Below are 17538 nucleotides of genomic sequence, written 5' to 3' on the forward strand. Positions count from 1 at the left end.
TAGGACCATGATGTTAACCCATCAGTTGTTCCCCCTTAGCTGAATTCTTTGGATAGCATTGTCTGAAAAAAAGACAAAGTATTTATTTTTGTAGTGTGAATATGCATCAATTTATTTTATTGTACTAGAAAACCTGAGAAAGCATCTATATTTACATACAGATCATGTAAATACTGTAGCAAGTTTCACAGTTTAACATTGCAAAGGGCTTTCATTAATGCTGTAGTTCTGAGAAAAGAATGTAAAGCAACATAAAGGAGTTGAGATTTGATTTTTACTGAGATAAGGTGCAAGAATTTACCTTTACTAAATGTTAGTGTTTCTTCTGTCATGTCTTTTTATGTGATGCTATGTCTACCATGCCAGGTATGGCTGAAAACAATATGCAGTACGAATGGATCCTTCATTGGTGTGCCTTCATGGTGTTCTGTTTATTATTTGTTTGCATAATTCCATGTGTAAATTAAAAAAAAAAAAAAAAGGCACAACAAAACCCAAACAAACCAAAACACTTAGCAGAGAGATCTAAAATTACATGGTTGGTTTTGTCCTGAAGCAGCTTCACTATGCTTTTTACTTTATGTGTATTTCTTCCAGAGAACAGAAAATTAGTTCACTGAGCAATTTGACCTAACATCAACAAAGTACATTGTCAATGGTATTTTTTTTCTAGAAAGTGTGATTTATTTATTTATTTTTTTAAGAGGAGGAGGTTACAGTTCAAATACACTTCTAGAACTTTGTATGGGTGGTTCTCCATGACATTCAAAGGCAAAATGATACCTAAGGATTTGAAATTGAATACAACTGCTACTATTTTTTGCTTTGCATCAATATTGAGGCTCATCTGCAGTTATGAAACGCTTCCAGTTCTGTGAATGAAAACCACATCATCAGGACTAGATGTTGCATTTGTTGTAGCTAAACCCAACCACCTACCAGAACTGGTAGATAGAATGTGATCTTCTGCACAGAGAGTACTTGCCATTTTAAAAATAAGGCTAAGAATTTAAAACTGGTAACACAAAACTTTTGAAGTAAATCATGTGTTACACTAGTTAAAGCATGTATTCATCAAGCTGATCAAAAAAAATAAGCCCTTCATGTAGGAAGGCATACATAAAGCTGCATTTGGAAAAACGGGCATCTGTAACTGCCAGAGTTATGACCATGAAGAGTAAGCTTGACAGATGTCCAAGGTGACCAGGCCCAGGCCGAGTGATTAGGGTGGTAGAGTTGCCTGTCACTCAAAACTCACTTGAGAACTGATGTAGTTTGAACCCCTGCCCCCTTTTTCCTAGGCCATGAACCAACTTAGGTTAAATCAGGCATGGATTGCAAAAGACAGCAAACCAGAACACTAAGGCATCTCCCTGGTATGCTGGGTACCGACTTCACTGAATCTTGTACTGGTCTTCGTATCACTCAGGATTTAACCACCTCCTGATAGCCTGGTACATCTGTATCTGGGTTGTGATAACCTAGTACATTTGTATCTGGGTCTTAGCCAACAGGGGGGTGATACCAAATTTCAAAAGTCAGCAACTGGCTGAATACCCAAATGTTTTGACAGAATGGAAAAATACCTGATGAGAATCTGTTATCTTGGCCCCTATAAACAGTGATCTTAAAGTGAGACTCTTTGACCTCTCATGTATGACAGAGAGCTGTGTCCAGTATCTCCTGAGTGAGATGTCTTTCGGGCACAAATTGTGGGAAGGGCCAGAACAAAATCAGACTTCAAGACTTAATTATTATCTGTTAAGAATGATGAAGCACTGTGTTTAAACTCAAGAAGAGGGAAAATTTTAACGACAGGCAGCCTCTCTTTCATCCACCTCTCTACCCCTGTGTTTGAATATACACATTTGCTTTCATCAGTGGGGGTATCTATATTCCACTGGATCCAAATAACTCTGCGTTTGTATGCTTTGTGGTTATATCTATGCATATTACACACATACATACATATATATATATATATCTCGACTGAGGATACCTTGTAGTGAGTGTGAATCTTGTCATTATTGAATCTGTAGTTTGCTATTTTGATTATATTCTACTAAATCACTTTACATTGGTTAATAATTAAGTGTTGTTGAACATCAACCTTTTGATCTACCTCTCAAAATAAATAAATCAATCTTAAATTGCTGCTAAATCATAACCATGTCAGTGTTTTCACCTGCAAACGCAACGATCCTGGGATTCGGCAGCTGTATCCCCACACCCGTGCCAGAAAGAAAGGAGATCGTGAGCTACCTCACCGAGCGCTCCGCCACAGGATTTGGAGACAGGACGGTGCACTTCATCACTGCCTAGGCACTGCTGACTGCTCGCAGCCAAGTCGCTGCACCCAAAACCTGGCAGCTTCCTCGGGCAGCCTGTCACACTATCTCACTCCCCCGCCGCTGATTCACGCCGCCTCGGAGCGCATAGCGCCTCGCCCCCTCTCCAGTTCCCCAGGCGTTTCGTCGGACGGCCGAGCCACCACCCCGCCACTGCCGGCGGCTGGTCGGCCCGCCGTTGCCGCCGCCCCTCTTCTCTGCGCGCCGGCCGCAGCGAGCCCTTCCCCCGCCGCACATGCCCAGAAGGGCGGGAGGCGCGGCGCGCCTGGGCGCTGCTGTGACAGCGGCGGCGCTTTCCCTTCCGTTCTGTGGGGGCCGCCCCGCGCACCCCCCACATCCCTCCCGGCCTGGCCCCGCGGCGGAGAGCCAAACGCCGCTGCTCGCCGAGCTCCTTCCCCTCCTCGTCCCGAGCCAGCTGCCGCAGGGAGAAAGGCGGCCATGTCGCTATTGTCTGTACTGGTGCCCTTGCTCCGGGTGTACTACATCGGCCTCCGCGTCATCCTGCACCAGCTGCGCCGCCGCCTCCACCCGCGCTGCCCCCCGGCCCCAGGTGAGCACCGCAGCCGGCGCCGCGGGGCGGGGTGGTGCAGGGCGGGGGGCGGCAGAGAAGGGGAAAGTTTGTCGCGCCTTCTCCCGCCCACCCTAAGGAGGGTGGCAGCGCTGGCGCTCCAGGGAAGCGGGGCCCAGACCTCGCGGCCCAGCCGTTGGTTGGCCGGACAGCTCAGGCAGGACAGCCGCGACCTTGGCTCCAGCGGCGGGTCGCCTGGGCCGCGCCGCTTCCCCGCAGTAGGGTAGGGGCTGAGGCTGCGCTGTGGCTCCGACCTGGGCCTGGCGTCTGCCGCTGGGCTCCTAACCCACTCCGTTCCGTAGGTCGGGCCCACAGCGCTGCCTGAAGGCAGCGGCCTGGGAGTGTTGTGGCTGGCGGAGTGCCCTTATCGCCACACCGGGCCCCGCCCAATTGCTGTCGGTGAGCAGCAGGTCCCATCCCAAACCGCCCCGTTCGGCCCCTGGACGTAGGGTGGGGCGGGGCGGGGGGCAGGGCCCGGGACGGGCGCCTGGCTGCGCGCTGGTCTGACTGGGGCCTCGGTCGGGAGGCGGCGTGGGGGCTTTGCGGGCTGGGGGTTCCCGCTTCTCCTTTTCCTTTTTTTTTTTTTTTTTTTGTTCATTTCTGGCAATTTCGCCTCAGACTTCGGCTCAGAGCCGCGTGGGCCCAGCCTCCCTCAGTCCAGGTAGGTGCTTAGAAGGCGGGTAGCGACGAGCAGCCTCCCGCTTGCCCAGGAGCTTCTGCCAACGCCGCCCTCCGTGCCCCCGCCCCGCCACCGGACCTGCCGGCCGCGGCCTCCTCCCGCCGGGGCAGCTGGGACCGCGGGCCACAGACACCGTGTCTCGGCCGCTCCGGGATGGGAAAATTCCTGCGCTCTAAAAGCTTAGTCTTTGATACAGGCAGTCGCTCGCCCTTAAGTTGACAGTGAGTGACACTTGAAGTTTTCTCCAAGGGGTTTCAGATTAGTCATTTGTTGGATAAGTTGCGTTTTTGCACTTTTCCGATGTGGGTCGACATCATATTTAATACTAACTGGAGGAAACTATGACTTCGCCAGAAAACAAAGATTTCAGTTTCCTCTTCCTCTTGAAGCCTTTGAAGTGCTTCTGAGTTTATAAACATCCAGTGAACTATGAGTGCAGACAGATGCATAGGGTGTCATCAGAGCTGAGTGTAAAACTTCATGCAAGTCAGTGCCTATTAACTTTGGCTGCTTAAAGTCAGTCTTTGTGGCTCTGTTGATAGTCTTAACCAGAGGAAAAAACAGGGGAAGAAAAAGAGTTTTGAGAGGGCATAGTGTTTCAGTAAGGAGATGAGACAGATGAGAAAAGTGTTTTAGAAAATATGTAAAGCACTGGGGAAGAGATGTGACAAGTACACCACCACACAGAGAATATTTGTGCTTCCTTGAGGAGTGTTCTGTCTGCTTTTTTTTCATTCCCAATACTTCTGCAATAGGCTGGGATTCATCTTTCTATGTTCTCAAAAGACAGAGGTAAAAGCACTGAACAAATGAGAGAATCTTGGTGACAAGTAAGGGTAGATGTGTATGCAGTTTGAAGTAATCTGAGCATTTTTCTAGCATTAGTTTTCTTGGCAGAGTAAAGCTGGGTATTGTGCCTAGGGTGCGTAACACTTTCCAAATCTTTTTTTTTTTTAACCAAAGAGAAATAGCATGATGAAAATGTGACCCGAGTGTTCTGTTGCTGTTTGTAGCTGCTGCTATTAAAACAGCACAAAAAGTGTTGAATTTGGAAATGCCAGAGGAAGGCAATGGACATCCAAGCCGAGAAATGTCAGCTGCCTAAGTAAGACCAGGGCAGATTTGACAGATGTGGAAGGTGTTGGTTTTTGGTTTTGTCAGCCCTAACTCAAGGTGGTTTCTTCCAAGTAGTTTCCTCCTCAGATAGTTGTTTGTGCACAGTTGCCTCTTGGCAGTTACCTGCTGCCTTGCTTAGATCTGCTGTGTCCAGCCATTGCTTAAAAACTGAATCAGCTTGTCAGTGGGAACTTTTTTACCCAGATTAACCTTGTTTCCATAATAACTTCTAAATAGTGACATCAGTGCCACAAAAATCACCAACGTTGTTTAGAACAAGCTTAATTAAAACCTGGATCAGTAAACTACACTTGCTGTCAGAAATTGCCAAGTAACTTTTCCGACAGTAATCTAGAGATGTGTGTATGTTAAAAATTTCCTATTTCTTTTTGAGGGGGTGTTTGTAACTCTCACAAATATTGGTGGTTTGTTGTCAAGGTACCTTCCCAGGGAGAAGTTGGAGGGGGAAAGTGAGGCTGGGCAGAGCAGGGCAGCAAAGTCAGCCATGCCTCTGATCACATCTTAGCCCCAGTTCCACCATCACAATTGCTACTTTTCATGTGGCAGTGGTGCAGCTCTGCTGTAGAGGGTTTCAGACAGAGGGGTGCCCAATGGCTTGTCCTTGACCTCTAGGTGAGCAAGGGGATCTGGTGTTAGTGCAGCCCTCTTGCAAGAAGTGTTTAGAATTTTAAGTCCAAGTAAACCGAATTAGTTTAGTTTTCCTTTCCACTGATTAAGTCAAAATTGCATGGTCTTGGCACATGTGCTTTCACATGGCTTTTAAAAGTGGCCATCTGTTCTGTCACATCCTGCTGGGATTTGTATAACTTTTATAGATTGTATTCGAGACTCTTTTTTGGGGGGAAAGAGGGCAGTTTGAGCTCTGAAATAGAAATTCAGTGTAAAAACTTGGTAATTGTGTTGAGTTGCAAACTGAAAAGATAAACTTATATTCACTCTTGAAGTGAATACTTCCTTTACTAGACAGTAGGGAAATTGGTCTGAAATTCTAATCTTGAAGGAAAGTGTAGAGCTGGGAGGGTAAGTGGGGTGCAGTCAGTTATTGCCTCGCTAGCTAAAATTAGCATGCAGAAGTAAAGGGGAACTGATGTTTAACTTGTGTGAACACATTTTTCCAACTACTAATTGCATGAATAGTATGACTGCCTATGTGTAGCATGAGCTTTGTTAGTGTTCAGTGTTCTAAACCATTAGTAGTTTTGTTAGAAGTTACTACTTGGATTTTCTTTTTTTTGTAACGATGTTTAATTAATGGGAAAGGGAAAAAGGAAGCCCTGCATGAGTAAAGATCTTGATATAAAACTTTCTTGAAACAAAAATCTGATCAATGGATTGTTAAAAAGCAAACTAATATTAATCATGACACCAGGATGTTAATATTGGCAACGTGGCCACTGAAAGTCATCCTACTGACAATAAAAATGGTTCATATCATCATCATCATCATTATCTCTTATGGTATTTACAAAGCTTCTCAAGGAATTTATTTGCATTTTCCTTCTGCATTTCCTACTCTACATATTTCATTGAAATTTGGTAGGGGAAGACTAAATGCTAAACATTTTACAGTTTTGAAGTAATTGTGGTTTAGTTTGATACCTGTGATGTGTGGAAAACTGGCACTGAAGAAGGTTGTAAGGGGCTGAGGCTCAGAAGACCTTCATGATTGCTCCTATTCTTAAAAGTGATTGAAATGTCATAGATATTTTTTGTTTGCCCCAATTTTTAGCTATTTGGTGTCCTCATTTGTACCAAATTTCTTTATAATTAATCATGAAATATTAATTTGGGAACATGCTTTTACTTTATATGGATAAAGCATAATGGTAGACTGAGCACTTCCTGCTCAAAGCTGTATAAGCTGTAGGTTGTAAAACATCCGGAGGTGGGTAGAGAAGTGAGCAGGTAGGAAGGATTGATGACATGCAAAAATAAAAGTAGCAACTAACAAGTAATCCTTCTTCCCCATGCGTGAGCCTGAGAGAGTTATTTAGGTAGTTTCAGAAATGAGGAAACACTCATTTTATGGTTGCCCCTGTGCTGAATGAGGTGAGGATTGTGCGACAGTGATACCTACCATGTAATTAGAGAGGGTACCATTGCTGTCTGTGCGTAAGGGGGCAGAGCTAAGGTTGCAGGGTGGCTGCACACCCCACGTTTCTTTGCATTCCTGTGCTTGGTTTCACAGTCTTGAATGTCACATTGTTTTTGAACCGTTTTCTTTGTCACTGAGGAAATGGAGCCCTGCCTGGTGCAAGGGTAGCGCTGCTGCCCTCTGCAATGTGTGTTATGGCTGGTGTTCTAATATTATGACCCAAGCTCTGCCCTGGAGAGGGGAGTTACAGATCTGAGAGGCAGCACAGCCCACCCCAGGGAGAGCAGGGATGAGGTGCTAAGGAAAGGAAACCTAAGCCATTTCTCCTTCTCCTCCTATGGCAGCTGAGTTTGCTGGAAGACCAGCAGAGGATTCTGCCTGTAGGCCCGTAAAAGCCTGAAAAAAGCTGGTGGCACTGGCCGGCTGCATGGAAGGAGTGAGGAAAACAGCAGCGTCTCAAAGTGCGTGTTCTATTTCAATGTGTGTGGGAATTCAAGGGAGAAAGGGAAAGGCACGTTTGTAGCCTTGAGGCTTCTGTGTGGGGAAGGGTTTTCAGCAAACCAAAGTAGCACTAGTCTTTTTTATCATGCAAAGTTAGGCAAGCTAAAAGAGAGCATTTCCATCATCTGCCCTTGTAACAAGCTACAGCACTTCCCAAAGGCAATTAAGTGCTTAATTTCCAATGGGTTTAATTCTGTAAGGTGCTGTTGTCCTCACTTTGGCTCAGAGTTGAAGCTACTCTAGTTTTTGCCAAGAAAAGGCTGTGAACACAGTTTCACTGAAAGAGGAAAAATGTACCTCTTCTACTAAAACAAGAGGCGTGGTTTTGATTTTTTTCCACAGTGTCGGTTATGCTGTATAACAGTTGAGGAAAGCCAGGGATGTTCAACAGTTTATACTTGAGCTATTATGACAGCTGAGGTGTGGTTTACAGCATTGTAATAAAGGCTGTGTTACGTTGGCATATCCTTGACTGTGGCAGTGCTACTCTGCCATAATCGCCAAGTATCAGATCCAACTAAAAATGGTGGCAAAGCTGTAACACACATAAGAATGAAGGATGGAGTGAGTCTGTAACACTCTGTCTCTGAAATAATTCATATTTTATCAGTCAGTGATGAACTTTTTATAATAAAAAGTACAATAAAATGTGTGACATATTAACTAAGTATTAAAGATGCATCAACTCTTTTATTACAGTGCTTTCAGGAATTGCCACAGAACTGCAAAGGAAGCAAAAATGTAATGAAATACCAGGAGCCTTTATACTTCATTGAGACACCATGGCATGGATTAAAATGGAGGGATCTAAAAGCAGTAATAATACATACTGATGTGACGTTTCTTGTCAGTGCAGTCTGATGCCATGACAGGGTTACATAATTAAACATTACACCACTTTGTCTTTCAAAATCATTAGTTTTTGTGGGATTGCATACTTGCTGCTTTTGTGCACCAATGTGCACATATTTGGAATTAGGCAGCATTACCATGTTGAATCAATAGTTTATCCTGGCAACTTAAAAGGCACTGCATGAATCATAGTAGAGGGCATACTAGTAGTCAAAACATTCTCCCCTTAGGGGAAAAAAAAATAAAACATCTACACCCAGGAGTAAACTTCAGAACAAATCCAATGAAACGCTTGCTTTGCATCTCTCATTCAGCTTCTCAACCAACAGCTGTGTTGAAATAAGTATGTTTAGTCATGGTAAATATGTCTTTAGGTTTTCATTCAAGACATTCAGAAAGTGCTGCAAAATACCAGCAATAGTTCAGACTGAAAACATCTTTTACTGGAAATATTTGTTAACATCAGAAAGCACACTAGAGAAGCTTGCATGCATATGCTTTGGGGGGATATTCCCTTGGAGCAGTTTGACAAAGGTTGTTTCTTCCTCCCCCAGCAAGCCAGTCTTACCACCCCGGGGTTTTCTGGGCTTGGGTGCAGGTGCTGCTCATTATGAGCAGAAGAGCAATGCCATTGCTTTCAGGATGGCTGCAGGGATGTTCCTGATGATCTTCATCTCTCTTCTGGGTTTTTGTTGAGGAGGTTGCATCCATGTTTCATTTGTGGGCTTCCTTCCCCTTCCCAGTCCTGGCCAGGTCCCCAGAAAAGGCCCTGTTGCTATTATAGTGTCTTGGCTGGTGGTGTGGAATAAATGGAGAAATGTCAGTGAGCAGTTATGCTGTGCTGTGGCTTGTGTTTTTGGTATAGCAAAATGAGCTCCAGTGGGTGCTGGCTGCAGGCCTCAAGTAGTTCTTACATGTGGCTTCCACAGGAAGTGTTTTCCTTTGCAGACACTGAGGTACAGATTGCCAAGTCTTACCTTATTACCATACTTATCTCCAGAGTGTCACCCCCTCCCGACTTCTGTGGCCTCTTGAAGAAAATGCAGCAAAATTATTTTCCAGCTGATGTAGATAATAACATTTATTAGTATACATTTATTCCCTGTCTGCTTTTCCTGTAATTATAGTGCACTGTTATTCCAGGAGCCATGATTGTGAACTGGTAGTTCGAGGGATGGCTTTGATTTCAGAAAGTAAAGGTCAGGAAAGGTTTTATTTCAATCAGAAAATACGGTAGCATTTCAGAGGAGCAGATTAGTACCCCAATTTGCATCACAGGTTTTTGGGTTGGTTCTTTTTAAAGAAAATGCTTGAAGAGTTAGATTTAGCTAACAAAACTTCTCTCAGAATAATCAAAGACTAAAACCTTTGCTCCCTCAGTATCAGATTTCAATTGAAATAAATATTAACATTGAAGTTCAGTAACTCTTAAGCAAGAGGATGCTGGTCTAGCCCTAATATAACTTAAGAGATAGGAGAATGCTGTAGCAGATGACCAGTTTGTGTGACAATAATGTATCAACTCTGTGGTGGTGGTTGCATGTTCTCTACCCAGAATTACATAGTTTTGGAAATAAGACGTATTCAAGCCTTCTAGCTCAGTTTCATTACAGACTGTGGTATATTATAATACTTATTATTTTTGACACTCCAATGGGCTTCCTGTAGGTCATACTTCCTGCAAATCTCATCTTTAAATTTGCAAATGTAATTAGTAAGGTAGGTTTCTTGATACATTCACAAAAACACTGATTTCACATAGTTAAGTGTGGTCAAACTTGTGCTTTCTCATTGTATCTTTATCTTACTGCCTTTATCAGGTACTCATTAATGAGTGAAGGATCAAAAGGTGGGACGGTGGCCAAGAAGCAATGGAGAATAAAAGTTTAGAAGGTTCCCCATCAGACCTAAAGTTAGTGGCTCACCCAAGAGCAAAGAGTAAAGTATGGAAGTACTTTGGGTTTGATACCAATGCAGAAGGATGCATATTGCAATGGAAGAAGATCTACTGCCGTATTTGCATGGCACAGATTGCCTATTCAGGAAACACGTCCAACCTCTCCTACCACCTTGAGAAAAATCACCCTGATGAATTCTGTGAATTTGTGAAAAGTAACACTGAGCAAATGAGGGAAGCCTTCGCCACTGCGTTCTCAAAAATCAAGCCAGAGTCCTCGCAGCAGGTTGTTCAGGATAGCCTCATCATGAAGACGTACCAGAACTATGAAAACAAAAAGCATCAGGAGCTGACATCTGCAGTCATCAGCTTGATTTGTGAGGGCATGTATCCAGCCTCTATTGTTGATGAACCCACATTCAAGGCCCTCTTGAGAACAGCAGAGCCCAGGTATGAACTTCCAAGCCGGAAGTACTTCTGTACAAAAGCTATTCCTGAAAAGTACAATGCCATTAGAGAAATTGTGCTGAAAGAGCTTACTGAGGTTCTGTGGTGTGGCGTATCCACAGACTTGTGGAGGAGTGAAAACCAGAACAGGTCATACGTAACCATCGCAGTTCACTTTCTCAGCAGCATTCCTGCCAACTGCCTGACTGTGAACTCACGGTGTTTAAAAACATTTGAAGTACCGGAGGATAATACTGCAGAAACTATTACACGAGTCCTTTATGAAACTTTCATTGAGTGGGGGATCAATACAAAAGTCTTTGGTGCTACAACAGATTACAGTAAAGACATTGTGAAAGCTTGCTCTCTCCTAGATATTCCCGTACAGATGCCTTGTTTGGGGCACACTTTTAATGCAGGAATACAACAAGCTTTTCAGCTCCCCAAACTCTGCAGCCTCCTTGCCAGGTGCCGAAAGCTGGTGGAGTATTTCCAGCAATCTACTGTTGCAATGTACATGCTGAGTGAGAAGCAGAAGCAGCAGAACATCCTCCACTGCATGCTGATAAGTGACCGTGTTTCCTGGTGGGGAAGTACACTCGCTATGCTGCAGCGCCTCAAGGAGCAACAGTTTGTCATTGCAGCTGTTCTCGTTGAGGACAGCAACAACCATCACCTCATGCTGGAAGCCAGTGAGTGGAATACAATCGAGGGGCTGGTGGAGCTGCTGCAGCCCTTCAAGCAGGTTGCAGAGATGATGTCTGCTTCAAAGTACCCAATGATAAGTATGGTGAAGCCACTTCTCCACATGCTTCTGAATACTACCCTGAACATCAAAGAGAATGATTTGAAAGAAATCAGCATGGCAAAGGAGGTGATTGCTAAAGAGTTGTCAACCACCTACCAGCACGCACCTGAGATAGACATGTTTCTCAATGTTGCAACTTTCTTGGATCCTCGCTACAAAAAACTGCCTTTTCTTTCAGCCTTTGAGCGGCAACAGGTTGAAAACAGAGTGGTGGAAGAAGCAAAAAGCCTGCTGGAGAAAGTAAAAGAAAATACTTTTAGGACTGAAGAGAAATTCTTCACTGTTTCAGAAGAGCCGCCTGTGAAAAAAATCATCATCTCCTCTACTCCTCCTCCTACCAGTGTCATCAACAACATGCTCGCAGAGATCTTTTGCCAGACAGGAGGTGTGGAGGACCAGGAGGAATGGCACGCTCAAATCGTTGAGGAGTTGAGCAACTTCAAGTCTCAAAAGGTCCTTGGTTTAAATGAAGATCCTCTGAAATGGTGGTCTGACAGACTAGCACTGTTTCCAGTTTTACCAAAGGTTCTTCAAAAATACTGGTGTATTATGGCCACAAGGGTCTTCCCTGAACGCCTTTTTGGTTCTTCTGCTAATGTTGTAAGTGCAAAGAGAAACCGATTAGCCCCAGCTCATGTGGATGAACAGGTCTTTTTGTACGAAAACAGTCGGAATGGGTCCGAGGCAGAACCAGAGGACGAAGATGAAGGAGAGTGGGGTTTGGAACAGGAACAGATTTTTAATTTAAATGACTCAGTAAATGTAAACAACAATTTCTTTAATATCCGAGACAGTGGGTTTGTTTAACAGGACTGCTGTGGTACATTTAATAACAACAACAAAAAAGGTGTTTGTCTTAAGTTACCAAAAATACTTCTGTTTTATGCTATGAATGCTGTAAATATTGAACAGTTGTATGAAACTTAATTCAACTTCCATTGTCTGTGTTTTTCCCACTGTCTTAAAACGTGAATGAGTTGTGACTAAACAGCACTGAAATGAATTGAGGAAATAAATTCTACAAAGACCGTGACTTCTGACTGTGGCCCAGATTTCAGAAAGCACTTACCTGTGTGCAACCTTTCCACTTGCTACTGTGGGAGACAAACACACGCTTATGTGTTTTCTATCATAAAAATATTTTCCTGAATTAGGAGCTTTAACAAAGGAATTTTTAACATTATGCCTCCACAATCCTGTGTGACTCAGGATGTTAGCTTTAAATTTTGGATTTTAAAACATTTTTAAAATCCATAAATCTGAGCAGTAAATATTTTTAGAGTATATCAACGGTACGGAATAAAAAAAACATCTTGAGCCTGATTTTCACTACCTCATGTCTTAGGACTGGTCTGTGCTAGAAAAGGTCAGCTGGTATAATTCTGTCTATTAGAGGACTAATGTATTATTTTAACTGATACTGTGCTGGCATAGGCTGTACTGTGGATGCACTTGTACTGGGATAAGTTATTTTCCAGTGTGGTATAAATGGTACAAACACGTCTAAATTGGTATTGCTGTGTCCACAGTAGTCCAGTTTTACCATTTAACTGCAGCAGCCAAATGGCAAAATTTGTTTGCTTTTGGTTTTGGGTTTGTTTGTTTGTTTGTTTGTTTTTTTATTTGTGTGTGTGTGTCTAGGCAAGCCCTGATTGTAGTCTCTCTTGTGCTTTTAAAAAGTGGCAAGGAAGTGTGTGGGGTCTGGCAGCAGTACGTTACCTTTGCTTCGTGTTATGGCTGATGCCATCAGGTGTAAAGCAAGCAAGGCGTCAGGTCCCTCAACACAGGGTGGAAGGGAAGAAGAGAGTGGGGCGATCCACATGAGCTGCACATATGACAGTTTGTCCAATGCTATAAAATCCTTAACCTCTTAATTTAAATGGGGACTTTGCCCAGGGTACCTAAAAAATTTTGTTGGCAAGGAAAAGCAGAAGAAAGAGCTTTAATATTATGTAAATGTATTTAAGAGAAGGGGGACACACCCCCCACCCCCCCATTTCCCCACATGTATTCAGTGAGTCTTTAAGATTGCTTTGTATTATGTTAGTGCTTAAAAACTTTTATTGTCTCTTGATGCAATTTTTAGAGTGGGCTTTAGTCCCAGTCTGCTGGTTTAGTACTGCTTCAGATTAGTTGTGTATTGTAAATGCTCCCTTTGTGTTTCGACACCTGTATTTTATGCCCTTTTGAGAACTTGGCAAACAAGAAAAATGAAAGAAAACCAACCCCAGACCCTCCCTCTCCTGTGAAATACTGCAGGTCATAAACAAGATTAGAGCTTGTGCATGGCACAGAGTGACATGGCAGCCAGCATTTTCCCCTGAGCTGCAGAGGACGACTCTTGGCATTTTCTGGTTACAATCGAGGTTTGCTTAGGATTTTTTTTTGTAACTGGTGTCTTACCTCACGTCTTGGCTTTAGTCTACAATTTACTTTGAGCACAGTCTTTTAGGAGAGAGGCTGTTACTGTGTTGGAGGAAGAAAGTTGTTATTTTTCATCACAGTGGTACCCATATGGACCTTTGGTTTTAGAAAGGACCCAGCCAGGAGGAACGTAACAAAATGGGAATTAAGGATGCAATTCAATCTACTGTCCCAACTGCTTGTTTGTTTTGGTTTAACAGGTTTTGGAAGTTTGAGGCCTCTGTGTTCTTTGCGAATACTGGGAATGGGTGAGTGAACAAGGAGAAAGGACAGAGGTTAAAGGATCAGTGAAGTAAATAGTAGTGAGCTACCTGGCATATTTAAGCCCAGGAGAAAAAACAGGTAGTGTGGCTCTCAGTAAGATGGGGTTTGCACTCTATGGTCCCCTGAACATTAATTTGCGCTTGTAGGAAGTATGCGTGCAGTGAATCCCATCGAATATTGCTACTCTCCTTGTCCACTGAAGAGGTGTATGTGATTGTCCAAGGTGCAAAACATAGGCTTGGCCTACACTCCCACAGGTGGATTTGAAGGTATCAAAATCAAATTATGGAAAGGAGCTAAATGTGGCAGAACCCTTTTTAATGTTACCTAAGCTCCTGTGACATCCCGGCAGTCTGCCCGGAAGACCTCTTGGCTCTTTCGTCCATTGAATACCAGCTGGTGCTGACTGTCTTTGCTTTCACCACCTCCACCTGCTGCCACCACTGCCAGCCCTTGAGGTGCTGCACAAATGCTAGCATGAGGATCCTCCCTTACATGAGCAGAATTCAACCTCACAACCAAGGCAGAGGCCTGAGCACCAATCTCCAGGTCTGCGTTCAGCCTACCCCTCTTGATAGCATCCCTCTCCTGATTCCATTGTCATCTTTCTAGGGCTAAATGTATGCAGTGATGCTTACAAGCAGTTTTTCTGAAATCAGTGCAATGCACTAATCTCTTCCTTCCAGCTTATTTTTATTTTTTGGTATCCAAAATAAAACTGTAGTTTGTTCTATTGATGTATCTTAGCATTCTTTTTAAAAAAAAGAAGGGAGGGGAAAAAAAAAAAAAAAGAAAAAAGAACAAAGCCATTGTTTGTCCTACCCATTGTCTGTGAGATTTTTATTTAATGTTCTAAGCCTGGAATATTGTTAAATAAATCAGAAGAATAAGTTAGTTACTGAATTATTTGTCTGATGTGTGTTCATATCTGCAGCACTTTATGACTTTGAACTCTTCCACACCAAGGGGAGGTTATATTCTAAGGTTTTGAAGCTATGCATTTATTTTCCTTTTGATCCTGTAACTTATATATGTATATAAAAGGCTGTACAAATCTTTTGGATTAAAAACCGGAAAATGTCAGTTCAGATGGTTTCTCTTACTTAAATGAGCGTGGTGTTTTTCCTTTAACAACGTAATTTTCTCTTGTTGAGTTGGGTGGAGAAACAAAGTTGCAGAGCTGTTTTAAATATTGCTACAGCATGAGTTAAACCCTGGTGGTGTTGCCAAGGGTGGGCCCAAAACACATTTCCAAATTAAGCTATTAAGTCAGATTTATGTTTGTGTTTCTTGACAGCTAATTTGAATCCACAACCTAATCTTTCCTTTTCTCTTTGGTACAGTTGAGACATCTTTTGGAGGGGCAAGAGAGGGACTTCAGCTTTTGAGTGCTTTCATACTGGAAAAGTGAATTTTTAAAACGGGCTTCCAAAGTATGTACTTTATGTCAAAAGAAGAGTAATTACTTTTTGCTACCAGCAAAGTATTTCCAATTCAGCATTAAAATTCAGTGGGATAGGAAAGGTTTCTTAAGGTTAATGTGAAAAAAAGAGAGTTTTGTGTGACTAGCCAACTCTTGCACATATTTCATCTCTCCCTGCCGTTGGAGTTACCGTGAAGACAAAAGGAAAATCCTGAACCAAACTGAAATTGAAAAGTTGAACTTTTTCCAGCAAGCTATGTCTGAAATGCCTCTATGTAAATGAAGGGACTGAGGTGCTGGATCATTTATGAAGAGGGTGTTTCTTTTTTTATTTATTTTAGTTTTCTGTTGCAGCAGTGTATTTGGAGGGTTTTCTTTAATGTCATGGTGGTCCAATTAGCTTTACAGGCACATGTGTATGGAGACAGAAAATATTAAAAGGAAAAAAAACAACCAAAAAACCCAACCAACTAATTGTTTATTTGTAATACTTTGTAGGACTTCTAAAGTCACATGTAATTCATGAGTTTATCCTTTTCTTGTGATATCTTGAAGGGCTGCCTGAGGGTGTAGTTTTTAAAAAAGGGGAAGCATGTGGATTTGAACACAGTAATAATGTATTTTGTATATTCTATGACAATGGTGTAAAGGAAATTTCATGTTAGAATAATTGCATTTTAGTATCCGCATGCCATACTCCTTTCAGTGGTCTCCATTTCTGAGTGTCCTCAGAGGATGATGTGATCTCAGTTCTGGTGGTGCAGTGCTATGTAGTCTAGCTTTTGACTTCAGAGAAGACTCTTGCTTTGGCTTCTGGTCTGTTACATTTTGTGGTGGTTTTTTGTTTATTGTTGTTTTTCCAGACAAGACTATGGTCTGTCTCGCTGTATTTCCTGCAAATTGCTAGTCTACTAAATTTCAGACATTTTATTTTTAAGGGAAGTAGGGAAATTACACAAATTTTGTTTTTAATGACAATTAAGTGGTGCTGTAGAGAGAACTTAAAGATACAGTGTGTTTTTACATTTGCCTACTACTGATACGCCATCAGTAGCATGTTTAATAACGTGATATTTAAACTGGAGTCTCGAAACATCCCTGCAGTTGTTGTGTAATGCTGTTATTTCTTTTAGATGGAACAATCACAATTAATTAAATAGATTTTTGCTGCTTCTACAGTCGTTTTCAGTGCCTCTGCAGTTGGCTTAAAATGGCACAGGAGAATTGAGTTTAATACCAAAAACCGAAACAAAAACACAGCACAAAACAACAAAACACTGCCTTTCAGCTTACCTTGTATTTTAAAATCTTTTTTTTTAGAGGTAAAACTTGACTTATGTCTTTTTAAAATGCAAAGGCCATTGCAGAAGCTGTTTTCAAATGCGAGTTCCTCAGACTCTGAAATGTTAATATTACATTTTTTGAGCGTTCCTACTGACCTTTATGTTCAGGGTTGTATCGATTTCCCTTGCTGCCAGAAGAAAATGTTAGTGTTCACAAAAGTGATGCCAGCATCTGCAGTGCTTTGAAGTGATGATCAGATGTGTCTTTTCTCAGAGCTGTTGAAAAGACTGCTTGCATATGTGTGCTGGTTTCCATGTGTTGCATTTCGTATGTGTTTCAAGTGACTTCACCTTGAAAAATCCAGTTCCTCTCTATCTTGTCTCCCCTCCTTGGTGATGTCTGGGCAGAGTGCTGGGTGAAAGCAGCAGGGAGGAGCAACCCTGCTCCCTGGCATGTTTTTCTTCTCTTACAGAGGTTTGTCTTTGAGAGTAGGTAAACTCATTTTAAAATTAGTTGAAGCTAGGTGCTTATTCCACTCCACAGGGGTTGCAGTGCTTCTGCCATGCTGTGAAAAGGCAGAGTTAGCAATTCCTCCCCTCGGAGTGTCGTACACTTGAACATACTGCTCAGCTGGACCAAAATTGCCTACATAAAGGAGAAGATGTTGGAGAATCAGTCTTGACACAGCTAGGAAAATGCACTCAGAGTCAAAGGCATAATAAGCAATAGTAGTCTTTATTGCACATCAGGGTAGAAACAGAATCTCTGCTGCTCTGGTTATTTGAGTTTTTAAAGTAAATATCTTAACATG

At 42.6% G+C, this 17538-nt stretch overlaps 2 protein-coding genes across 4 annotated transcripts in view; both read left to right on the forward strand.

The window, feature by feature from the left end:
• The first annotated feature begins 2593 nt into the window (after positions 1 to 2593).
• DHRSX (dehydrogenase/reductase X-linked) overlaps positions 2594 to 17538 on the forward strand; it is a 192876-nt gene continuing 177931 nt past the window's right edge. For both annotated transcript variants that reach the window (XM_054164798.1, XM_054164796.1), the window contains exon 1: positions 2594 to 2898. In XM_054164798.1, coding sequence (XP_054020773.1) covers positions 2787 to 2898 — 112 coding nt within the window. In that variant the 5' untranslated portion in view covers positions 2594 to 2786. The remainder of the gene's footprint in view (positions 2899 to 17538) is intronic.
• ZBED1 (zinc finger BED-type containing 1) lies at positions 2783 to 12941 on the forward strand. Of its 2 annotated transcripts, XM_054164795.1 has the most exons (3): positions 2806 to 2898; positions 3535 to 3577; positions 10001 to 12941. In XM_054164795.1, the coding sequence occupies exon 3, from the start codon at positions 10052 to 10054 to the stop codon at positions 12137 to 12139; it is 2088 nt and encodes a 695-aa protein (XP_054020770.1). In that variant the 5' UTR covers positions 2806 to 2898; positions 3535 to 3577; positions 10001 to 10051; the 3' UTR covers positions 12140 to 12941. The 2 variants fall into 2 exon arrangements, with proteins under 2 accessions (XP_054020769.1, XP_054020770.1); XM_054164794.1 differs by lacking the exon at positions 3535 to 3577 and having other exon boundaries at positions 2783 to 2898.

The sequence above is a fragment of the Dryobates pubescens genome, chromosome 10 (genome assembly GCF_014839835.1).
Source record: "Dryobates pubescens isolate bDryPub1 chromosome 10, bDryPub1.pri, whole genome shotgun sequence".
NCBI classification, from domain to species: Eukaryota; Metazoa; Chordata; class Aves; order Piciformes; family Picidae; genus Dryobates; species Dryobates pubescens.

Bases quoted from the DNA above. Each gene is read 5' to 3' on its own strand.
- ZBED1 (XM_054164794.1), top strand. From the start codon at position 10,052: ATGGAGAATAAAAGTTTAGAAGGTTCCCCATCAGACCTAAAGTTAGTG.